This window comes from Gymnoscopelus braueri, assembly GCF_963280865.1.
Source record: "Gymnoscopelus braueri genome assembly, chromosome: 18".
NCBI classification, from domain to species: Eukaryota; Metazoa; Chordata; class Actinopteri; order Myctophiformes; family Myctophidae; genus Gymnoscopelus; species Gymnoscopelus braueri.
The window spans coordinates 22,808,498-22,834,730 of NC_137618.1; the positions used below are offsets into that span (position 1 = coordinate 22,808,498).

The following is a 26,233-nucleotide window of genomic DNA, read 5'->3' on the forward strand; positions in this document are numbered from 1 at the left end:
GATATATCGGTTTGGTCCATATATTGGCCATTATTTTTGGCCAACAATACCGAATACTTTTGACAACATCAGTATTGGCAGTTATGCGGATGTGTAGTTTTCAAAAAAAATAAAAAATGTTCAGAAAGAGCCAATCTACATGCTCACAACGTCTCATGTGCTTTTACCATCTCCCTTGGTAAAACGTCTATGTACGTGTCTTGTCTCCAAACTAGACTTGGGGTTAATCAATGAGCTGTGCTTTTTTCCAACCCACTCTCATTCCCTCTCTTGAGCCACTCTCGGGTAAGGTTTATCTGTCAGGGTTTATGACACTGATAACCTCACGCATGCCCTTGCTATAGAGCAAACACACATTTTACACATAACAAACACACAAATACCCATGCATGCACAGTTGCACACATGCACGAATACACTCACTTAGCTTATATAGCCTTTTAGACTGTTTTACTACCACCAAGTCCCTATGAGCAGATAAAGGCAGATCTGAATAGATAAAGATAGAATAGCAATAGTATGAGCAAGCTTACATTGAATGACATCTTTAACCAAGCCCGTGTAAAAGGACTCCAAATAGCCATGTTCCATTCAGAAACAGTGTCTTTCTTTGAGAGGTCGGATTAGAATCAAGTCTTTGAGAGAGTTTTTTAAATAATGAGGGGCTTTGAGTGGTCTAAACAAGAATAGAGGCTTTGAATAGATGCAGTCCATGAATAGTTAAATGGGGATGCACACAGTGGTTTGAATGGGCCTGTCAGAATAGAGGCTTTGTACTGTCAGTGCAGATCTCCTGAGATAAGGCAGACTGGGAGTCCAGACACTCTGTTGATCTAGGTAAATGAACATCACCAGGAAACCACGGGGAGGTTTAACTCCCATTAAAGCCAACCTTAGCATCCCTATTCTGGAGGTAATATTGTCCACAAATATCTGATCTACAAGCTCACAACACACCACAGTGCGACGCGTTATGAGCTTATAGATTGGTTATTGTCGCTGAAGAGATTTGGTGAAGAGGGGAAAAGGAGCGGACCAAGTACAGAGTGGTACTGCAGAGGAGCATGTGAGACACTGACGCTCTCAGTCAGAGTCAAATTAACACTGGTGGATGGCTCCATTGCCTTTTTTTTCCTCCTGTGCTTGACATAATACCTGGGTCATATTCAGACATCAGCTCCATGTCAGCGAGCTGGGGGAAATACTATGGAAGTGGGAGGGATCAAGTAATTGTCCCATAGTGGGAGGATAAGGTTAGTTGGTTTGGCAAGGGAGGGTGGGGTCACAAGCTACACTGTAGCTTTTGTCTATGGGGCAGGTAACCTGAGGTTGAAAGAGGAAGTCCACGCAGTCTCTGAGTGACATCCTGCAGGCTATAGAGCATAGCAGTCAGACTGAGAGCGAGAAAGGCAGAGGGAGTCGCCATCAGAATGATAGTCAAATAGTTCCCAGTGACAGTGCTGCATGGAACACGACTCAGGGCAGAGGAGCGAAGGGGGAACAGGGCGATTGCAGTGGGCTAGAGAAGAGACCTACTGGGACGGCGGAATGGGAGGAGAGGATGAGACGGCAGACTCTGGCTTCTTCTTCGCACAGGACACCTCTGAGCTTGAGCTAGACTCTGGGTTTTGCGTGGAGGGCGACTCTGTGCTGAGTCTGGCTGGACAGGTGAGCGTGGTGGACTCAGACGAACAGCCAGAGGAGGAGATGAACTGGCTGGTTAGGACCAAAGGGCTCTCACATCCTCTGTCCAGTAGCGAGGAAGACGGAGATGGTGGGGAGAAAGGCAAAGGAGGCAGTCCAGTGGAGGGAGAAGCGGTTGCATCTAGGTCAGCGAGCGATGGTGAAAGTGAACCAGGCGGAGGTGTAATGATGGATGGGGGTAATATGGAGGGCAAAGAGGAGAAGGCAGGGAGGGCATTGGAGGTGATTTTAAAGCCGATGGTGCAGAGAGGAGGCTACATGAGGATCTCTTTGGAGGAGGTGGAGAGGTACTACAGATTCTCACGCTGCTGCCACTGGCTGTACAGTAGGTGTCCCAACCTTGACCTACTCCCTAGAATTCAATCTACTTTTCCGTCTAATCTTATCTCTCTCTCTCTCTCTCTCTCTCTCTCTCTCTCTCTCTCTCTCTCTCTCTCTCTCTCTCTCTCTCTCTCTCTCTCTCTCTCTCTCTCTCTCTCTCTCTCTCTCTCTCTCTCCGTTTAGTTTAGCCCAATCTTGTTTATTCTCACAACTATCTGCTTAACTTTTTGGTATGCATTTGTATCTCTGTATTATACCAAGCTGTTATCCTTGCACGCCTCTTCGACACCCTGTCAATTTCTGCTTCTGCCAGGCTGAAGGCCTATCTTCTAGAGTTTACAGGACAGAAGCAGTAGATGCCATCTGCTTGTTTTATGGTCTGCTACTGTATATCTCTTTCCGTTGCATAGAGCGATTATAGTTTTGTGAAGAAGCAGCTACAGTCTAGAGCCACTGTTGCTAAACCCTCCAACCCCCCGACTTCTCTCATGATATTATAACCCCTTGTATGTGTCTCACCACCCACCTCCCTTTAGTGCTTTCCTTTATCTCTACCCTCCGCCCGCTGCCCCACCGAGCATTTTATTCTGTGCGTCTGTTTGCCTTCTAAGCCCTTTTTCTTTTTTTTTTTATTTTTATAACTTTGTTTTTATTGAGGATACTTCCAAACAGTTACATATATCACTTCAAAAAATAAAATAATACAAAACATAAAAGTCAGACAATTACACGTACTTAAAGACAAACAAAAAAATAAATAAAAATAAATTAAAAATATAATTAATAAAGTAAATTAAATAATTATAACCTTTTTGAGGGTGCGCATGTACCTTATTTCCTCCAGTTTCACATCTCTCCTTTTTGGAGTATATATATCAACCATTTCTCCCATCTTTTTTCATAGAGATCTTCCCTTATTCTCAGTTTGAATGTTAACTTTTCCATGTCCTGAATATTGTCCACTATGTTTCTCCACTGTTTATAGTCCGGTGTATCAGTCTTGAGCCAGTTCCTGGTGATAGCCTTTTTCCCCGCCGTCAGGAGGATTTTGGCTAGATAACAATCTCCTGGATGTACAGTTCCTTCCATTTGACCCAAATACAATACAAGACAAGTACATGGAATTTCGTAACCTAGAACCTCACATATGGTTGAGTGCAGAGTTTCCCAAAAAGGTTGAATTTTTGTACAATTCCAGAAGACGTGTGCATGATTGGAGTTAATGTTTCCACAATTTCTCCAGCATGACTGTTGTTTTTTAATTTGTTTACTCTTAATCTGGGGTGTGATGAAATACCGAATTTGATTCTTCCATATAAATTCCCTCCATCCCTTTGATTGTGTTGTTGTCTGGTGCATTTCCCACATATCATGCCAAGTCTTCTCTGGAATATTCTCACCCAACTCTTTTTCCCATTTATTCTTGACATATATTGTTGAATGTTTTTTTGATTCCATCAAACATGAATATACTTTAGATACAGTCCTGGGTACAACCTCACCATATGCCCGTATAAAGAGTTTTATTATCGGATGTATTTCACCCTCTGCTATTTTAATTCTTTTATTGTAGTAGTCTCTCATTTGTAAGTATCTAAATAAATCTTGATTTGCCAAATTGTACTTGTTTTTTAATTCTTCAAAACTTTTCATTTCATTTTTCTTAATCAACAGGCATATGGTTGTTACACCCAGTTCTGTCCATTGCCTGAACCTCAGGTCCAGCACTCCAGGTTTAAATGCCCCATCGTATGCAATCCATTTCAGCAGGCCAATCTCTTTTCCCAGTTTCAATTGTTTTACAATAGAGTACCATATATTTAAAGTATAGCTTGTTATTGGATCTAGATCTACTTCACTCTTCACCCCCGCCGGAACCTCCTTTTCTCCAATACATGTTTGAATCGGGAATGCAAACCCAGGTGTCTCAATATCCTTCCACTTAGCTGTGTAATCTGCACTACACCAGTAAATAAGTGGCCGTATTTGTGCTGCATGGTAATATTCTCTCAAGTTTGGGAGAGCCATCCCCCCTTTATCTTTAGGTAACTGCAATGTACTGTATCTTATTCTAGGCCGTTTTCCTTCCCATATAAATCTTGATATAAGTTTGTCCCATTTAGTAAACTGAGCTAGTGGAACCGGCACAGGTAAAGATTGAAACAGATATAGTAGGCGTGGCAGTATGTTCATCTTCACTGAACATATCCTATCACTGAGTCCCATTGGATAAGTAGTCCACCTTTCTATGTCTTTTTTTATATTGTTGTCAATTTCTTCATAGTTATTTTTGTATAGTTTGGATAGATTTTTAGTAATATTTATGCCTAAGTATTTAATTGATTTTGCTCCCCAATTTATGTCCATGTCCTTAAGTTTTTGGTCTGGCGTGCAATTAAGCAAGAGAATCTGAGTTTTGGTTTTGTTCAATTTATAACCTGAATATGAACTGAATTGGTCCAGGGTCTGTATCAGATGTTCAAATGAGGACAGTGGATTTTTTATGTATACCATTACATCATCTGCAAATAGACTTATGACATGCTTATGGTTATTAATTTCTATACCTTTTATTGCTTCATTTTGTCTAATCATTTGAGCCAGTGGTTCTATGAAAATCGCGAAGAGCGATGGTGATAAATTGCACCCCTGTCTGCAACCTTGTTCTAGCTCAAATCTATCTGTCAGTGAGCCGTTTACTTTTATTCTGGCCGTTGGCTTGGTATAAATTGACTTAATACATTGAATCGCCTTTTCTTGAAACCCAAATTTCTCTAATGTTAGGAATAGAAACCTCCAAGAAACCTTATCAAAGGCAGAGGCTGCATCTAGGCTAACCACTGCTGCTGGTGTTTTGTTTTTATTAATTTTATGCATAATGTGTAGCGTTCTTCTAATGTTGTCTTGTGTTTGCCTGCCTGTAACAAAGCCAGTTTGATCTTCGTCTATCAGCTCTGGTATGATTGACTTAAGCCTGTCAGACAGAATCGAGGTATAGATTTTATAATCAACATTCAGCATAGAAATTGGTCTGTAATTCTGGCAATATGTCCTATCTTTATTTGGCTTAGGCAAGACTGTTATTACAGCTTCCTTCCAGGAGGGGGGAGTAGAGTCATTCTGTTTAACCCAGTTACAAGCTGAATGCAGGATTGGAGCTAGTTCTTTAGCAAATTTTTTATAGAATTCACAAGGGAACCCATCCGTTCCAGGGGCCTTAGCTGTTTTTGATTTCCCTATGGCTTTAGTGATTTCATCTATAGTTATTTCCTCTGTTATTCTCTTATTTTGTGTTTTGCCAATGTTGGGTAAATCCAAATTATCTAGGAAATTCCTGGTGTCTTCTTCAGTGGAGGTGGGTGTTTGAGTATACAATTCTTTGTAGTAATCCTTAAATATATTTTCTATCTCTCCTGGTTTGTATTTTAATTGATTTGTTTCGGGGTCATGTAATTTATGAACTGTTATGTCTGCCTGTTGTTTTCTTAGGCGTCTAGCCAACAGCTTTGCCGCCTTGGGGCCTGTTTCATAGTAGTTTTGTTTTAAATATCTAGTTTTCATCTCCACCTCTTGTTGAAGAAGATCACCTATCTTTTTCCTCACCTCTGACATTTGCTTATGTATTCTATTCTCCGCCTTTAATTTGTGTTTTTGTTCCAATATTTTTAGTTCACTTGTTAGTTGTTTATATTTTGCTATCCTTTCTTTTTTAATTCTACTTGCAGTTGCAATAAGTTTTCCTCTAAGAACAGATTTTAAACAGTCCCATAAAATTGCCGGATTAGTTTCATCATTAATATTTTCAATCAAATAATTTTCTATATCTAATTTGATTTGTTCTACAACTTGGTTATTATTCAATAGCCCAACATTCAGTCTCCATAACGTATTCCTCTTTCTGTCTGACAAACAAACTCTCATATACACCGCACTGTGATCAGACACATCAGCTACTCCAATATAACAGTCCTGAATTAGTTCCCTGTTTTCTTTCTGCGTGTAGAAATAGTCTAGCCTGCTATATACAGAGTGAGTCTGTGAATAATGGCTATAGTCCCTTTGTAAGGGATGGAGATCCCTCCAAACGTCTATAAAACCCATTTCCTCCCATGTATGTTTCACTAATTTTGATATAGATTTCTTACTTCTATTTAGGCTGGTGGTATCCAGGTTATAATCAATAATCACGTTCTGATCCCCTGCACACCAACATACCCCTTCTGTTTCCAGTGCTATAGTATCAAATAACAACTTGAAAAATTGTTTATCGCTTTCCGGTGGCGCGTATATATTTACCAGTGTTACTTTTGACTCATCAATTGTTCCTTTGACAATGATGTATCTTCCCTCTTTGTCTCTTATTTCTTTTTGTAACTCAAATTTAACTTGATTGGAGATTAAAATTGCAACCCCTCTTTTACGTGTGTTAGTATGTGAACTGTAATAGGTATGTTTGTATCCAAATTTCTTCAATTTCTCATGCTCTGTTCGTGACAGATGAGTTTCTTGCAAAAAGTTTATCTGTGTCTTTTCTTTTCTAATCTTAGTCATAATCTTAGCCCTTTTGACTGGGTTTCCCAATCCATTAACATTCAGAGACATAAGTCTTATCTCTTGTTTTGTATTCATGTATGGTTATATAAAAGTGGTACGAAAATTTGGTCATGGCGTTTCCCCCCTAGGTTATTACTGCGGTCACATACAAAGTTATTAATGATCAAAAACATAAAATACACAAACATCAAGTAGTATCCTTCAGTTGTATCTCGAAATGAGAACAAAAACAAAAACAAAAACATCTTGGACCTCCAAAAAGAGTTGTCAACTTCCCTCCTCCCCCGTTGACCCCCTTCTGTTTTTGTGGGGGAAAGCCCTTCATTAAGGAGGGGCCCCCATCCAGTATTGATTACCCCAAAAGGATTACCCATACTAGGTTGAAAGCTGTGCTGCTTCCCTTCAAACCAACCAAAACATTTTAAGATATTTCCCAGTGACAGAAAAAACTAAACAAGTTATGCTATATATATTTTCAGACCCAATTAGTCTCCAGATTTAACCGAGCGTCGGTGCACCCGCGCTCTTAAAATTAAAGCATCCCCCATTCACCCCCCCTCCCTCCTCCAATTATACACACACACACATTCGTCCACACACACAATCACACCCACCCTCCCATACCGTCTCCTTATTTTCTTTTTCTAACTTTTCGTTCTCTCTCCTCACCCCCACCTTTCTGTCTATTTTCTTCCTACATTCCTCAAATTCTTCTCTCTCAGCTGGCTGACTCCTTGCTCGAAGCGTCCACACACACACACACACACACACACACACACACACACACACACACACACACACACACACACACACACACACACACACACACCCCCCCCCACCCCCACCCATTTGTACACATCTTAACGAGGAATGTACATGTTTAACACTCCACGCTAACATTAATTGACTTCAGTTATTTCTTTTTCACATTATTAAACTCACGTCGTTGGATTACATGCCTGATAAAAAGTTAACGTCGATAATTCTGCAGCCGTCCTCTCGCGCGCTGTGCTGCCTCCGTGGTTCGGTTTCTTCTTTTGTCGACTCTTATCCAAGAGGCGAGTTTGGCTGCTTTGAGATTCTCAATAAGAGTGGCTCTTTTTTCTTCCTCTCCCGCGACGCCATCATCGCCGTCTCCTTCTGTGTCGCCCTCGCCGCCGTCCTCTGCGCCCTGGTTCCTCACTCCTCTCCTACGCATGTCCATGGCTGCATCCTCGGCGTTGTAGTAGACAACTTTCCCAGTTTCCCAGTGGATATGCAGCTTGTCGAAGGGTGTATTGAAGCGAATGTTCTTTTCTTTTAATGTGCTCTTAATTGTTGCAAATGATTTTCTTACTTGCATCACCCTTTCAGAGTAGTCATGATCAAAGTAGATTCTTGTTTCGCCGAATTTCACTATTTTCTTCCCCCAAGCTGCTTTCAGAACCTTCTCCTTCACATCGAATTGCTGGAAGTTGATGATTATTGATCTCGGTGGTTGGTCTGGGTTACGTTTCGGTGCCAGTGCCCGGTGGGCACGCTGTATTGACAAATCAGTGTCAATTGCCAACTCCTGTTTTAGCCATTCGGCCATGAATTGTGCCATCGATTCACTCTCTGATTCAGCTTCTTCTTTCATATTATAGACTCTTAAATTATTGCGTCTTTGCCTGCATTCCAAGTCGTCTATTTTAATCATCATCTTATTTCTCTCTTCCAGCAACTCCTGTAGTGTTTGGTTAACTGCTGTGCTCCACTGCTCCACTTCTTCTGCGCGTTCCAACGCGGCTTCCATTGTAGTTTTCTGTTCTTCAATCACCGTGTTAAGGTCCTTGCACACTGGTGCGTCTTTTCGTTGCGTTTTATTTTTTTTCATTGTTTTTTCAATTTTTTTCATTGTTGTAAAAAAAACGCAACGAAAAGACGCACCAGTGTGCAAGGACCTTTAACGTGGGTGAATTTCTGATTAATGTCCACACTGAATCCGGTCAGTTTACTGTCCATCTGGGCTGTAATTTCTTCTTTGAATGATCTCAGGTCTTCCTTCATTTCTTTCCGAAGTGCCGATATCTGATTACTGATCCCATCCAAACTAGCCTGAAGTGTGTCCATGATTTGTTTGTTAGCTTCGGGTGCTAGCGCACGCTCCTCTTCGTCTCGTTTCTGGTCTTTTTCTTTGTTTTTTCTGTCAAGGTTTCTCGTACTTTGTCTTGCGCTCATTTCCCATCAGTTTATATTTCTTCTTGTCCTGTTTTCTAGTTTTTAGCGCGGTTTTAAATAGTTGGTGATCGGGAGCTCACTGCTCTATGCGACCGTCCTGTTCGTCGCCATACCGGAAGTCTCCTTCTAAGCCCTTTTTCACTGAATGTTCGCCTATTTTCACCGAATGTCCGCCTATTATGGCTTTCCCAGAATAGGGACTATAGGGTTGCCCTCTGCATCACTGACCTCAACATGACTCAGAGTTTGGGCAGCAATCAGTGTTGCCATGTCTGCTTATTATACGCGACTTTGGGCTTGTTTTTCTGTAAAGTTACTTGTAAATATTGGTGGTTGCAGTTTTTTGGGCTCGTTTCTAAAGTGTAGACTTGCTTATTTGGGCTTGTTTCCTGATGTTGTTTATAAACCAGTTATTAACATTATCATGGCAATGACATCTGAAAATATTTTGTGCAAGGGTGTGCCAAGATTTGGGGTGTTAAAATGTTACAAAAATATTCCAAAATTACCTTTTTTTTTAGATTATTATTACTATTTTGGGAAAATAGCAGATCGGTTGTGAGCTTGTAGATTGGCTATTTTCAAATAGCCGTAGCCTAGTCGCTTCTTTTGGGCTTGTTTTCATAGACCTGGTTGATTATTTCTCTTGCTAAATCTGGCAACACTGGCAGCAAAGCATATTTCAGGTTGCCTGAATCAGAACCCAGTGCAGATGTATTAGCCAGCAATTTTTCTTCAAATCCTGGATTGAAAAAAACTATTGAGAAGCATGTTTCTTTGAAGTGAGATTGAGTTTCAGCCCGTCCTTCCGGCATCCTGTAAAGGTTTCTCTAAATGGTCACTCCTCCTATACGGTTTAATCTGTGTCAGTAGTGGCAGAAGGTCCCGGTGTGTGTGGCTGTGACCCACTAATGTTTGACTCCTTACACACAAATGTGAGCACACGGGGACGCTAATCCCTCTGGCTAAGCCTTTTAAAGTCCATTACGCCTCATGAAGCTGTGTGTGTGTGTGTGTGTGTGTGTGTGTGTGTGTGTGTGTGTGTGTGTGTGTGTGTGTGTGTGTGTGTGTGTGTGTGTGTGTGTGTGTGTGTGTGTGTGTGTGTGTGTGTGTGTGTGTAATGTTAGAAAGGTTTATCGTTGACAACCGTGTGGTCATTTCTGTCAGTGAGGAGCAGTGAGAAGTTTATGCATGACTTGTATTTGAAACAGGTCCTCTCAGTAAAGACAGACATATTGGCAGAAATACAGTACAGTGCTAACAGGTAGCCAGCCCATATAATGCACACAAAGCTGTTTGCATCTTCAAAGGCGCTGAAAGTGATATTCTTTTATTAACAGAAGTGTTAAATATCTCTATATTCTGATAGCAATCATTGCTATAGAGTGTTTGTTCAATAATGGTCTTCATGTCTCTCCTGCTCTTTTGTAAACAAAATAATACATGGTCGGGATAGCAATTTCATCAAATCAGGAGAGAGAATTTGTACAAGATATAGGAAAAACAAGTGAAATTGGAATTGATTAAACAAAAAACAAGTGAAATTGGAATTGATGAAACAAAAAACAAGAAATGGCAAACAAAATTGGAAGTGGCACACTATAAAATTTAAGCTGATAAATTGGTTCTCTCTCCTGACTGGATGAAATTGGAACCCACCTGAAATGTGTGTGAAATGTTTTTTCTGCTTACTAAAGAGCTGGAGAGATGGCGATATCCCTGTTTCTGAACAAACACTCTATAGCAAGGATTGCTATCAGAATACAGAGCTTTTAACATGATTCAAAAAACATCACTTATAGCACCTTCAAATCTCCTGTAACCCCTCCGATATTGACTCTTCTATGAATTTTACTTTGAACATTTAAATAACCATGCGTGTGTGTGTATTTGTCATTAAGCTATGTTTGTATATGGCTGAAAGACAAACTGGCTAATTTACTTGCATGAATAAAATAACTGTTGCACTTACTGGAGCACTTACAATCAGCTGTTTAACTCTCTCAGTGCCAAGCCACAAGTTATCCCGAGTTTTTTCTGAATGCCCTCAGTGCCAGAACGAGTTATCCCGAGTTTTACATTTTTTTTTTGTTGAAAAGAATGTTCAGAACTCAAGATATCATTATCTGAAGATTTGCAGCTCCACCCACTCCTTGTTTAACTTATAACTGAAAAAGGCTGTATCTCGCTTCCTAAGCACTTTTTTTTTACTTTGAACATATTTTTTTATTTCATTGACACTGAGAGAGTTAATCTGAACCATTGTTGGCTGTGAGCCGCAGAGTTTGACTGTTTCCTTTCGTGTTATAGGATGTTGCCTTGGGTGCCTCAACCTTTCAGGGATGCAGGGGGTCCTTTTAGACCACTGCAGAGACAATATAGGATAACCTGCACTCACTAATACAATTACTTGTTTCTCCCACAACTCTGTTCTCTCGTTTTGTGACATCACCGATACCAGCTGAGGGTTTGAGAGAGAGCGAGAGAGAGAGAGAGAAAGTGATACAGAGAGAGAGACTTTAGGTCCTTTTGTAAGAAACACTATCTGATACCATTGCCCTATCCACTCCCATTCAGAGCACTAGAGCCTTGGGCTCTTAACAAAGTAAAAAACTATGTGAACAAGGCGACGGTAAACAAAGATATTACCAGTATGCAAGGAAGTAATTAGTTGGGAAGATAGAATAAAGGAAAGAATGAAGAGAACAATGTTAAAAACATCAACAAACATTCACAAAGACAGATGGAGAGCAGTACATTACAAAGTGTGGATAAATAAAAATGTACCCGCCATTTTTACACTTAAATTAAGAGTTAAATTAACACAGGGTTTTACTGTGTGTTTTTTGGGGTAACACAGTTGAGTCAACAACACTGATGTATCAACACTGATGATTTAACACTGTGCCGTTTTTCAGTAGGGGTAATATAGTTGAATCAACACCCATTATTTCACACTGGTATTTGTCAGTATAGGGTTAATGACGTCACACTGTGGTATTCGTCAGTAGGAGTAACAGAGTTGGATCAACACTGATTATTTCACACTGTGGTTTACTGTATGTCAATGGGTAACAGGAGAGCATCTACCCAGAAATCAGTGGTTGCGGTGGAGGAAGAGGAGCTGCTGGCGGTTTTCCTTTATTTGATATGTGTGGGAGTCGCTGGGGGGCAAGGTGGGGCTGAGTGAAGCTGGGCGAGATGGAGACCGCTGGGGGTTTCTAAGTGAACTTGATGCCGTGTGGAACGTGTGAGTGCCTCCGAGCAGGTCTACAGATGACCAGACAGTTGAGGCTTTGTTTGTGTCCATCTCACCTCCTCAGGCATTACCAGCGCAGTAGCAGGTGTCTCACAGAGTTAAAAACACAACACAGACCTGCCCATCTATCTGTTTCTGTCCACTTGGCTCCCGTTAGATGCTATCCATGACCGTCTTTGGTTTCTTAGGGCAGGCTGTAGAAGGAAGTTGTTTCTCAAATGACAATTGGTCAATAGTTCCTAATCAATATCTGTTAACTAGCACTGTCAGTTTATTCAGTAGTGTCAAATGCGGATACAGGGTGGAGCACCCTTTAGCTGTAGGCTTAACATGATTAATGACAGGCTCTGAGGACAGAACATTATCTAAAGATACACACACACACACACACACACACACACACACACACACACACACACACACACACACACAAAACAACTAAACTTCAGTGATTCATTTTCTATGTTAGGGTATATATTTAAATAATTAACTATTTGTGACCTTAATTACCTTCTCAGAGACAGAACACATTTTCTGCAGAAGGGAAGTGGGAAAAGATTCTTCTAACCGATGACAGATAAGTGATAAAGCTGATTATAGACGGGATCTGAACTAATTTTAGAAGATTTTCACCTGTAATGACATGCCCAAAATAAGGACGCAGCGACATGGAGCAAATCCATAATATTTTAACCAAATGTATTATGGATTTGCTCCATGTTAAAACTGTGATAACATTGAATAATATTCATGCTATTGTGAGTATAATAGTTTAATTTCATTATTGGTGTAAAAAAAGGGGCATTCAAAACAGACAACCTTATGATCCCAGACAGTGGAGTAAACATTTACAAATATACATACGTTTCATCTAGACTTAGTTTGCACACAGTTAGTTTTACATGAATAAGCATATTGGCTAAATGCACTTTATTAGTAGCCAACAGTTCATTGTGTTACAATTTGTTATCTATTACCATTTATTACCATATCATATTCATATAACAAATACAGTGAAGAACAGTTAATGAGGGTCTGTCTTGTTATGAGGAAAACATGTCTATTTATGTCTTCCTGCTTGAGAACATTTTCCTGAGGCCAAATATGATCACATACAGCATGATTGGAGGGGAGCGACTGTTATAACTTATGACAGATACCAGCGTGATTTCTATGGCCCACACAAACGGTGTAACTAGCTTGTGAAACATGTAACCATTTAAACGGCCTGCTGTCCACTTAATATTCAAAACCCAAACATAACACAAGGCTTAAATGTTACTTTCTCGGGCCTTCAGTATTTCACAGGGTAAGATTATCTTAGTGACCTCATGAACCAACAATTATTTGTCTAGGGCAAACCTCAGCTTGCCTACTATACTCCATTCACCTGTTAGTGATTTTTTCAAATCGATTCATTCATTCATATTTCATAGTAAATGTCTTGTGGAATTTACTGAACCTTTGATATTGTGTTTTAATTATTATTTATTATTAAAATTAATCGTATTTGTCTTTTGATCATCGTGCATTTATAGATATTTCCCACTCGGCACCTATTGCATGCTTGTTTTTCTTCCCGGGATTTTGTCCTCACCCGATTGAGGATCTAAAGCCAGGGGGTGTTGTTTGTTTCCTTTGTTAAGTGTGTGCCTGTAAAGGCCTTTGAGACTGTAGCAAAGGACTGTACAAATAAATGTGACTTGACTTGCTGCTCTTTTGACTTGACCACATTAACCATGGTGTCCCTATTGTCATGATAGCCAAACATTTTTTTTTTAAAGTAAAAAAAAAAATCAACGCCCCCCCCCCCACAAATATTTTTAATAACAAAAAATCCGAAATGTAAAAAAATAGCGGAAATAGCAGATCTACAAGGTTATAATGCATCACGATGCAAAGCTTTGTGAGCTTATGGATCAGCTGTTTTTGCTGTTTATCGTACAAGGGCTTAAGTGACTTGGCACCAGCTGCAGGCATGGAGATAACAGAGACACATCTGACTTATTTCTGAAACTGAGCTTTGTGTGTTTATTTGTGTGCATTTGTGTGTGCACGCGCATGTGTACAGTACGTGTGCGTGTGCATGTGTGTGTCCGTGCGCGAGAGAGAAAGGGCAGTACTCTGCGTTAGTGATACCCTGAGGCCAAGGCTGTCACCTGATAAGTCTCGACGTTGTCAAACAAAGAGCCCCAAAGAGGCATTTTGGTCTGTTTGAACTGTAGTCAGGGGAGGAGGACCCAGGGGAACACGGGGCTGTTCCTGCAAAGAGAAAGCCAAGGAAACTTAAACAACAAGAGGCAGAAGAACGTCTGCTGTATAAGGAGTATTATAGGACAGACAGCATACAGTATATGTACATTCTATGCATGTGGGTGACGTGTTTGCAGCTGCAGACAGTAGACAGTCGGTACAGTATGAAGCTATGCTTGGAGGAGCTGCCCTGCGCTGGCACCGCTATGCCATGACATCACCACTCCCTGGCAGGAGCACCAACACAGGACAGGACAGGTATACATCCAGGAGATAATCTGGGAATGGACTCAATTAGTGTGTTATCAGTTTTGTTGCTGCCAGTTCTCCGTCTTTCGTGACTTGTAGACTTCACGTTCCGTTGGTTTGCTTGAGTATGAGTATGAGGGAAAACTATGTAATCATTTATCTATTTACGTATGTCTAATGGTCCTACGTAATATGGACGATGAAGCCAACCAAGCTTAGAGAATCGGTGCAACAGAAATGAACATAGACATAGACTATTATAAAGTAACAAAGCTGTGTGTTTTGCAGCATGGCAGACGTGTGTTGACTCAGCGTTGAGTGTCGCAGGAAAACGGAGCAAACAGTCTAATGAAAAGTCAACATTGGTGTTCCAGGCCACACCCCATGTCTGTTTACTTCACAACCCTGTATACGGTGGTGTTTGTGAACATGAAAAAGTCTTCCTATCATCTTTCTACATCTTTGGCCCCCTGGCTGTCCCTCCTTGTTCCCCCTTCTCCATCTCCTCCCTGTTCTCCCATCCTCCTCTGCTGAAGTGTTACATTGAATTTTGTACATGAGAGACTAGTGTGACTTAGGCCAGTGGTTCTCAAACTTTCAAGGACCCCCATAACTCTGAGAGTGTACAGATGGAATGGTTTCTTAAAGATGATAGATTTGTAAGGGTCCATTTGGAACCCCTTCAAGGAACCCCGAGGGTCCCTGGACCCCACTTTGAGAACCACTGACTTATAGGCAACACGTCGTTGCTTTTACATTAGTAAATTAATATTTTCCACAGCTCTGTAGTTCTAGAACTATTATCCTGGTGAATTATTCAAAATACAGTCGATGGGAAATAACTGAGTAAAGGAAGCGAGTGCTTTGAGCTCTTCTAGGTTGAATTTCTGTAGACTGAAGATACCATTGATATGTGTGGTCATGAGAAATAAATACACGTGTGTTCAAGACTAGCCTCGATCTCCAGGCTTTTATTGCTTAGTTTTGCTAAAAAATAAAAGCCTGGCCCAACCATAGCCTGTACTGGGTATGAGGAAGTGTTTCATTTCCCAACCAACCAGAGTGCAGTGGGCGTCGCTCGTAATGTTGTGTTAACGGGGCGGGGGTTGACGGACAGATCGGTGAACCAATGGGATCAGCCGCAATCTCTCGCCGGCTCTATACACCCGCCCCTCTATACACGAAATCAGGAGCGTTGGGGCAGACTAGTTCAAGACCTGTGTAGAGCTCAACTTAGACTTGTCATGATTTACTCTTTAGTCCTCCCCAGTGGCGCAGCCAGAACGCTAGTATAGGCTGGGCCTGAGCATGAGCGGGTGGGCACGCGCGAAAATTTTCGGTTATTGCGGTTATATTGGGCGTTTTTTTTAAAACTTTATTTCGGTTTTAAGGTTAGGGTTGGGTTAGGGTTATGTTATTTAATTCTTATTTTTGCCTGATTTTACCGATTTTTTTATCCAAAAAAGAATTATAAAAAATTTAAAAATTTAAAATATTATTATTTATTTATTTTGCAAAATCGATTGGGTGGGCCAGCTCTCTATGTGGGTGGGCCACGGCCCACCCAGGCCATGGCTGCGCCCCTGGTCCTCTCATGTTCTTGTTTGTACAAAACCTGCTTCTGAGAACAGGTGAGGACAGAGGGCATTAGCCAACATTACAAAATATAGATAATAATAAGTGTGTGTGTGTGTGTGTGTGTGTGTGTACAGTATAGGGGAGGGGAAGGAGGGAGAGAGTAGTAATCCTATACTGATGAGCTCTATACTGTGCCTGTCTTCTTGCATTGATCTGTTTGGCTCTGTTCTCTCATCTTCAATCATTGTGGGACTTCCACCAGTTTTTGGCTGGGCTTGTAGCCTAGCCCTACAGATGCTCATGTCTGGCTGGAGTTGAGACAACGCTGTTACACGATTGGTCAGTTGTCCGCACGGAGTTGCAGGAATGGTCAGTCAACTGGATAGGGAGAGAGAGAAAGACAGATTGATTGTGTGTGCGTGTGTGTGTGTGTGTGTGTGTGTGTGTGTGTGTGTGTGTGTGTGTGTGTGTGTGTGTGTGCGTGTGTGTGTTGGCACTGCTTGCACCACGCAAGTAGATTTAAACACAACCAACGAGTAATGGCAAGTCCAGGACAAAAGTTCGATTGAAAAAAGAAACAGTAGGAGTGTTGTTTTGCAATATTTTTGTGTATTAATGTATTTTCTGTGCCTAGGACATGACTGGAAACTGGAAAGTATTGCTCTTTGCAGCTTTTTTTTTAATCAAAATAGTTTAACCATCATCATATGCGATAGCTACTTCAGTACACTCACTGTAACGACAAATATTACTGGGACCGCTAAAATTCCTCATGAACATTTAATATCCAGAGATTCATATTATAATCTTTAATATGAATTCCTGGATATTATAGACAATATCGCTTACTGTGCATCTAACAAACTGACCACGATTTAGCATATAACGGCCAGCCAAATATGGGCTTTTGACCCAGTCTTTTTCGTAAAAGGATTGTTTTTTCAGTGTCTTTGTTAAAGCGTAATACACATGCATGTGATTATGAACCCTAGCAATGTGTCTGTGAAGTGTTTGTGTGTGCTGGTGGAGTTGACCTACTTTAACTTTCACTACTTAAAATGTACTTTTAAGCCAATATTAGCCTGTGTTTTGTCTCCTGGTATTTCAGTGATATAGAAATACATAGGAAATCTGTGTGTTTCACTACAACAACCGTGTGCTGAAAAATGTATGTTATAGTATTGCTATTTGTTCCTCATTCATCTCTTGTCACAGTAAATGTCATCTCTTGCACTATTTCGATTGTCTTTGGATGATTGTGGTTAGTTTAGGGCTGGCCTTTGCACAGATGGTTCTGCTGAACCTTTTACTGTTTATCTTTTGTGTTTACATTCCTGTTTCACTGAAGTTCATCATTGGTTAAAATAAATATCAGGGCTATTTTTCACCTGTGCTGAAACAAATTTCACAGACAACGGCCTTGCATTAGAAAGTTGAACCTGATCTTGCAGCCTTTCATTGTGATTTCACAGTGCACATCGTCCATTAGAAGGACACAACATTGGGCTCCCTGATAAGCCCCTACAGTACAGCTGTGATGTTTCACTTACATTTAATTTGTTCTCTGTCCCCCAGATGAAATCATGCAGCAGGAAAACAGTCTCCTCTGTGCTGCTGACATCACCTCTGACCTCAGGAAGCAGTTTGCCTTCCTTTCAGGTTAGTCACTTTTTACATCTGTTCACCCATTTATCTGTTGTCTTTCTATTGACCCCATCGGGGTCCCCCCCTGAGTATGGCCGAATTGGCTTCCTCTTTCTTGATTTATAACTGAGTGTGTTTCCGTCTTTACCTCTGCACTGTATCTTCACGTATCTTGCTTTCTTTCTGATTAGTGGCATCATCTGTTTGTTTTGGTTCTTGCTGTCTGTCTGTCTGACTGACTCACTTTCTATTCATCTGAATGTACTGTACATACTGTATATATAGTTTCTGCCTGTATGCCTGTATGCCAGTGGCCATTCTGCTTTGTTTCCATCCCACCGACTGGCTTTCGGTTTTGATCTGTCCCTTAAGGTCATGATACACTGGCAAATTTGTATGCAAATATGTGGGTGGGACAACATTTTCTGTATAATGAGAAAAGAGGACAAACCAGGGCAACTTGGAATCTAAGATTATGTTATTTGATCACGCCTTGAAAATGGTAAAATTTATGGTTGGATTTGACAGTGAAAAATAATGACAAGACATACTGTACTGCCACTGTTGCTGTAATCTTGTCCTCCCTTTTAATCAAAAGGTAACATTTGTTATAATATGTTTAATCCACTGTGATTCCATAACATCTGTATTGTAAGCATATGTGCTGGTTTGTTTGATTAACAAAAAAGACCCAACCGCTACAGTATAGGTTATCCGGCTTTTTAGGTAAAATACTAAACAGAAATAATTAAAAATAAGCCATCGTTTCAGTATAACTTTGGGCTGCTGAGGAAAGCTCACTTGACCAATCTTGTGTCCGATTGGTTGATGTCAAAGACTCATATCTGATCAAGGCTGGCTAGATATCAAACTGTATTGTTTTGAGTAAAAAACATTTCCAGCTTCCAATAAAATTGTACATGCTGTTCTATCACCTTATTCATGACAGGGATCATGGCACCGTAATTTTTATATGCGATATCTAGATAACATGACCCGCTTGCTTAGTACGGTTATGATTTGCAATTCAAATATCCCCTGTGTCCTTTTCCCCTTATCAGTTGGTTTGTGTTTCTAGTCCAGTGCTGTTATGCTGAACTCCTTTACCTTCTGGACAGCGCCTGGGTCTTTTATTACATTGCCGTATGTCTGAGTTTCTCTCACCAGAGTGACTAAATCAACTGTACAGAGATCACTAGACAGCTGCAAGAACATTCTCCCACTCAAACCACACATAAATAACCACGAAACAAACACACACACACACACACACACACACACACACACACACACACACACACACACACACACACACACACACACACACACACACACACACACACACACACATACACACACAAAGGATGTTCTCACAAGGAATGGCAGGGGTGATCCTGGGGCTGCAGCAGACTATTTATTGGATGTTTTCTGCTCTCTGCATCCATTTTCTAGACAAAGATCTGAGCTATCTGACTATGGTTGGAAGCATGACCGTGCACTTGCTGTTGCTATAGCAATGGCAGAAGGAAAAGCAGACAGATTGATATTCCGATCACATGGGCTGACAGAGCAGCTCCCTGAAGGAAGTGTGTGTGTGTGTGTGTGTGTGTGTGTGTGTGTGTGTGTGTGTGTGTGTGTGTGTGTGTGTGTGTGTGTGTGTGTGTGTGTGTGTGTGTGTGTGTGTGTGTGTGTGTGTGTGTGTGTGTGTGTGTGTGTGTGTGTGTGTGTGTGTGTGTGTGTGTGTGTGTGTGTGTGTGTGTGTGTGTGTGTGTGTGTGTGTGTGCGTGCGTGCGTGCGTGCGTGCATGCATGCATGCATCTGTGTATGTCACTATGTCTGCTTCTGTAACTGCCAATGTGTACAAACAAACCAACCCCCACCACCCAGGGAGACTGTTGCTTAATTTATAAGCTTGGGTGCCAAAAATAGCAGACCTAAAAGCTCAGAGCCCATCGCATCGCGAGCTGTTTTGAGCTTGTAGATCGTCTGTGTTCAACGAGTGAATCCATTGTATGACCAAGTATAAAATAGGCTTAAATGAGTCTCTCTCATCTTGTGTTTTTTTGGTTTCACTCTCCCTCAGGCAGACAGCCTTAACACTAGCATGTGGTTATAATTTTTTTAAAGGTCAGAGACGAGCCCCGACATCAGCTTCTGAATGCTCTTGTTTCAGTTTGTTTCACTGGACGCTCTGTATTCTCTCCCTTCAATGAACTCACTGAGTTCTCAGTACACTGGCCAGAAATATAAATGAGTTTCAAAATGATTCTGAAGTAATGGTGATCATTGCTAGCAGTGATTATAATTAGTTACATTAACACTCAGGGCTTAGGCTTATCTACTGGACCTTCCTCTCACACGATTATAGCTAAAAGCATACTGTTTATGGACAGTTCACTGTACATGCGGTTGATGATGTATTTGTGCCTAATATTCCTTTTATTGAACTCCCATTCCTCAGGGGGCAGAGGTCACAACGGCAGCCCCATCATCATCTTCCCAGAATTCCCTGCCTTTGGACAGATCCAGGAGAGAGAGTTCCACAATGTTCTGACCTATCTCACCAGCGTGCCCAGGTAGCCTTCTATGCCAGCTTGCACATGCACATGCACATGCACATGCACATGCACATGCACATGCACATGCACATGCACATGCACATGCACATGCACATGCACATGCACATGCACATGCGCACGCGCACGCGCACACGCACACGCACACGCACACGCACACGCACACACTTCACTACACTACACTACACTACACTACACTACACTACACTACACTACACTACACTACACTACAGTATCCTCATCTGTCCCCTTCTTGCCGCAGCACATCTGCATTGCTGCTGAAATTATTTTGGTTGTCTGGAAGCCGTATTCATGATCCTACACTGTAAAATCTGTAGTGTGAATTTAACTGTATTAAAGTGTAAAAATTTGACTCATTTGGTTCCATTTTGACACTCAGAGATGTCATGGTTAGTATAAACATCACCTACCTAAGTAAGAGATGACACGGGAGATGAGGAAAGGTAGGCAAAGGTACAGTAGTTGAGCGTGTTGTGGGGTGTTCCAACTCCTTTTTGCTGCTGTTTGCCAGCAGGGGGCATGAGACTCTTACACAATGCTTTGATCTTGAACAGCCAATGCGGCTGGTGTGTAGATAAGTACAGGACCGGTGTAATTCTCTTCATATCACATAATTGTATTTCGGGTGGTTTTAATGGATGGGGCTGTCAGTGTAGCCCAAAGAGATTTCTATAGCTGTGGTGGGGAGGACGGGTTGTCTCTTCGCTCCTGGGTTAATTAGCTGGCCAACGCAGAGACCATGGGTTTTTGTTGTGTTTTCGGGAGATTGATTATCGTTCTACAGACTGACAGACAAGGCCTTGGGAGGGGAGGGGGAGGAGGGGTGGATTACAGCACCTCCGTACGTTCTTCTAAGATCTCTTTACTGCAGTGGTTCTCAAAGTGGGGTCCTGGAGGCGGTTCCAGGGGTCCTCAGCAAAATGTGTTAATATAGCATCAAAGGAAAATATTTTCTACTTTGGCTATTCGAAAATAGCAGACCTACAGCCCTAAAGTCTTGTACATTTAAAAAATAGTTTTTTTTTTAATTATGGGGGTCCCTGGCACAATATCTTTTCGGATGGGGGTCCACATCCAAATACATATTAATTTGGGGGCCCTTGACAAGAAAATGTTTTTCTTGTCAAGGACCACTGCTTCACTGCATGCTCTTCTCTTTCCATTCCCAACTATGTCCTCTCTTAACCCAGCCGAACACTGCCTTCTTCCATCCCCCGCTTTGGGTTCCCTCTGCATCGTGGCTGCAGTGTGGCATATACTTAAAAATAGAATCAGCCATGGTTCTGCCCGTTTAGGCCTGAATAATGCATTTAGACAGCTAGATGAGCGTGTGTGTGTGTGTGTGTGTGTGTGTGTGTGTGTGTGTGTGTGTGTGTGTGTGTGTGTGTGTGTGTGTGTGTGTGTGTGTGTGTGTGTGTGTGTGTGTGTGTGTGTGTGTGTGTGTGTGTGTGTGTGTGTGTGTGTGTGTGTGTGTGTGTGTGTGTGTGTGTGTGTGTGAGAACCTGTGAATAATACATTCCAATGCACAAATTCCTGTCAACAAAGCTTTTTCTTGGTTTGGTGCGCACGTATACTTTTGAATCATGGTTTCGCTCACAGCTGTCTAGTGTCTAAACATTATAATTTCTCCAGCCCTTTAGTAAACAGTAAATAAAGTTTCAGGTCAGGATATACATTTTATTAATTCAGGAGAGAACCTCCTTTAAGACAACAATGTGACAGTAAGACTACAATATCACACTTAAGACTACAATAGTAAGTCAACTGTAATATTGTTGTTTTTTAATGTCACATTGTAGTAAAGACTGGTGGTGAAGAAAAAGTTATATCACAAGTAAAACGTTGATCGCCATAGCAACCCCAGCACAGGCATGCTAATGACATCATCACCCAATGACGTCACAATTTCAGTCAATAAATCAATATTTCACCACAATTTCACCACTGAGCTGGGACCGAACCCTGGTCTCCAGCTCAGCAGACCGGCAGGTGACAAGCAACGCCAAGAGAGCTAGCTCCCTTGAAGGAGAAAGTTACGGCCAGGTCCTTTGCTGGGTCGCTACAATATAATAAATGAATTGAATGCTAAATTGGTCATTTTGTATTCATACTGTATCAGTGGATACTTCAATTGTTTAATCATGTAATGTCATTTTAAAGGAGAATTTACTCCTATGAATATAAAATTTGGCTAACATAATAATTCGATTGATAATAATTGATAATAATTGCTTCTCTAGTCTGTACTTTTATCAGAATCATGGAATCCAAACGCCACATTTTGAGTGAATATTGCTCATCCCATTACTTCTAAAACCACGGACTTCCAAATTGAAGATGTTGCTTTGTGTTCTCCTTTCAGTAGTTCTCCTAGCTAAAAACCAGGAAGGAATGGTTGAATGTTTTCCACATTCATGGATTTTACTGCAGTGGCATCCCTGGAGTAAACTTTTAAGCACAACTTTGGCAGCTTTTCAGAAACACACAGAAGACTGAACAGTTTTATGACTGCTAATGGAGCATTATTATCCCTCCAACAAATTCATAGAGATCATGTTTAAAGTCTTGATAGTGTCCCTTTAATATAAACTGGGCCTTACCCCAATACAGTCCCTGTTCAAATGGGTAGCATTTCTAATTCCACCTCCTGCTAGGTACAACCATAGAGGTGAATAATGAGGTGACCGACATAAGAGCCTTGAGCTTCAGGCTGTTGTGAACAGGCAGGACAGATGGCACACAGGCGGCAAACATCCAACATCAGTATCATGACCGGTTATGTCCTGTAAAAGGAACATTTGTCGCACTTTAAAGGTAGGGTAAGTGATATTTTTTGGTTAAAACAAAAATTATTTTGTTAAAAGGTTAAAACACTATATTCTGATAGTAATCATTGCTATAGAGTGTTTGTTCAGTAACAGGAGTCTCCCTGTCTCTCCAGCTCTTGAATAAACAGATAATACATTTTCCGGTAGGTGTCAAAATCTCAGCCAATCAGGAGAAAGTACCCATTTTTAAGCTTCATTTTTATAGTGTTCCAGTTCCAATTTTGCCTGCTCATTTCTTAGTGTCATCACTTCCAATTTCACTTGTTTAATCTGTATCCTGATTGAGTTCTCTGTCCTGGTTGGATAAAATTGGAAATGAAACTGAAACTGAAACGAAAATGCATTTTCTGTTTAATAAAGAGGTGGAGAGACAAGGAGACTCCTGTTACTGAACAAACACTCTAGCAATGAGTACTATCAGAATATAGAGCTATTTAACACTTATTTTAACCAAAGCAAATCACTTACCATACCTTTAACTCTTTAACTCTACTTTTTTCCTTAAAGTTAGGGTAAGTGATTTTCTTTATCTGTCTAAGAAGCCGAAGAATGTATATCATTAATTGTAAAATAGCTCTACAGTATATTCTGATACTCATAGTGTTTGTTCAGTAACAGGAGTCTCCATGTCTCTCCAGCTCTTTATTAAACAGAACATTTCGTTGTCAGGTGGGAATACCAATTTCATCCAATCATGATAGAGAACTCAGTCAGGATACAGATTAAACCATTTAATGGGTACTCTCTCCTGATTGGCTGAAAGTTTGTCACCTACCTGAAACTGTATTTTCTGTTTATTAAAGAGCTGGAGAGACAGGGAGACTCCTGTTATTGAACAAATACTCTATAACAATGATTACTATCAGAATATAGTGCCTTTTTTAACCCAAAAATATCACTTACCCTAATTTTAAACTGAAGTCATGCTTCATGTCATGTTTTGTGCTGTTTTCTGTTAGTTTTTTTGTGTGAAATGTCATAATACTTCATGGCTATGACTACTACTACTACTACAAAGCATTGTATACAGATTGTGGTTCCTTTGACATTGAAGTCAGTGTTTAATTAATTTCTCCCACTACTAGTCTCAGTGAAGCATGTGATCTTCTGTGTCATAATCCTTTTAAAAACCCGTTATGCTTTGCATCGTCAAACATACTCAGTAAATTAATTGTCCTTTAATTGTCCTTGGGCTGAGTCCCCACTCCCACACTTACAAACACTGTTACTGTTTTTAACTAATAATTAAATGCATCTTCCAATAGTTCTTTAATCCGTTTATTTATTTATTAATTAAACTTATCCGCGTGCTCAAACCTGAGCAATTACCGAACTATCCGTGCACTGTGCAGCGTGGCAGAGAAAGAGTAGGTGGCTGTAGAGGCCATAATATGTATGCGTATGTATTCATGCAACACATTTCAGGTGGAGCTTTTCCACAGCTCAGCTGACACTGTCACAATGAGTGAGGGTTTTCCACATGCACCCAAGCAGCCCTGAAATCCAATTATTTGGACACCTTCCAAGTACACGGTTTTGCTCCCTCGCTAATCAACTAGAGGCATTCTATGAATATTTAAATTAATCAATTTATAGAAATGTGTGACTAAATCTGTTCACCAGTATTAGTGTATGTATAGTAAATGGCAAAATGATTTTAACCCATTAAGACCGGGAAAGCCTATACGTTGTTATACCATTAAAACCGGGAAAGCATCTTTAGATGTTGCTATGTATATAGCAAAAGATTATTATTTTTTTGAATAAAAAATAGAAGATTTTATGAAAACTTAGGTTAGGATTTAGAAGGTGTTTTTAAAATCGGCCTCAGGTCTAAATGGGTTAATGCATATTTTTTTCATGCTATTGAAGTAATTATGTCACAAAAGAGAATGTTTCCATCTGTATTATGAAATAAATCAATTTGAATAGATTTGTTTTTCCAAATCCTAAATTGTACATCTTTGTGTGTCTGACATATGATTAAAACTCTTGGGACACCTGCAACAGCCAATCAGCTTCTCCAGTTGGGGTCTTTGTGTTTTGTGTGTCCTCGCCGGCAGAAAAGGCAGAGGGCCAATTTCATCACATGACATATTCTCTTATTTGCCAACCTCCAGCGCTGTGTTTTGGGCGTAAACAACCATGCTATTTCAGCGAGCGTAAATGTCTCGGAGGCAGACCCGCTCATCTTCTCATGTCTTGCCCTCCCACTTCTCCCTTCCCCTCCTCTTCCTGTGTCTCTGCTCTGAATGCCTGAGAGATCAGTGGGAGTAATTGCAGAAAGAACACTGAGCGTGGAGGAGGAGGACGGGTGGGGGGTGAAGATTAGAAGAAAGGGGGAGGATAGTGATTTCAGGAGGAAAAAAAGGATGAGCGAAGGCTCTCTCAACATAGAATGTGTCATTGAGAGAGAGAAATAAGAGGTAGTAATAAGCAGAGACTGGCAGACAGAAAAGAGCCGGTGGTGAAAGCCATACTGTACTCTCCTTCACAATAGAGAAAGCCTGCTCCTTCAAGAGCCACTGCAGCCCCTCTCACCCCCCCCCCCCCCCCTCTAGAGAGGCCTACTGATTGGCTACCAGAGCTGTTTTTCACCTTACAGCCATCCTCAGGAGCCACCGGCTCCTCTCATTGGCTGACTGTCGTGCGCGGTACAAAGCGGCAGAGGCTGGGATGCTGGGATGGTCTGAAGGCTCCCTCACTGTGGGTTTCTATATGCCTCTCAGGCACATCCCCCCATTCTCTCTCTTTCTCTCAGGTCTTTTCCCTTCTGGACTGGTCTCTGGGACAGGCCTTTCATCTCCTGCCAGCCATTTGTGAAGAGCTTGGTTGGATATTGGTCGTGTGAGGGAATTATTGCTGAGAAGGAGGTCTTGGTATCTACTGTATTGTGTGTGCGCCGACCATCGGTGGATTGTGTTGTCCCACAGAAGTGAGGGCTCACGTGTCCACAATAGGAGGTGCGTGTTTCTATGTATGCCAAGGAGGGGATTCTGCCTGACAAGCTGCACGCGGATCTTGCCATTGAGTGCTCCGCCAGCAGT

At 41.1% G+C, this 26,233-nt stretch overlaps 1 protein-coding gene across 3 annotated transcripts in view; it reads left to right on the forward strand.

Annotated features, from left to right (window-relative positions):
* Positions 1-26,233, forward strand: part of mcf2lb (mcf.2 cell line derived transforming sequence-like b) — a 48,604-nt gene that overhangs the window by 1,641 nt on the left and 20,730 nt on the right. For 2 of the 3 annotated variants that reach the window (XM_080456904.1, XM_080456905.1), the window contains exons 1-3: positions 1,481-2,029; positions 17,693-17,776; positions 20,223-20,337. In XM_080456904.1, the coding sequence (XP_080313030.1) occupies positions 1,549-2,029; positions 17,693-17,776; positions 20,223-20,337 (680 nt within the window). In that variant the 5' untranslated portion in view covers positions 1,481-1,548. Of the gene's footprint in view, positions 1-1,480; positions 2,030-17,692; positions 17,777-20,222; positions 20,338-26,233 lie in introns of those variants that run through there. The other variant, XM_080456906.1, reaches the window with a different exon arrangement.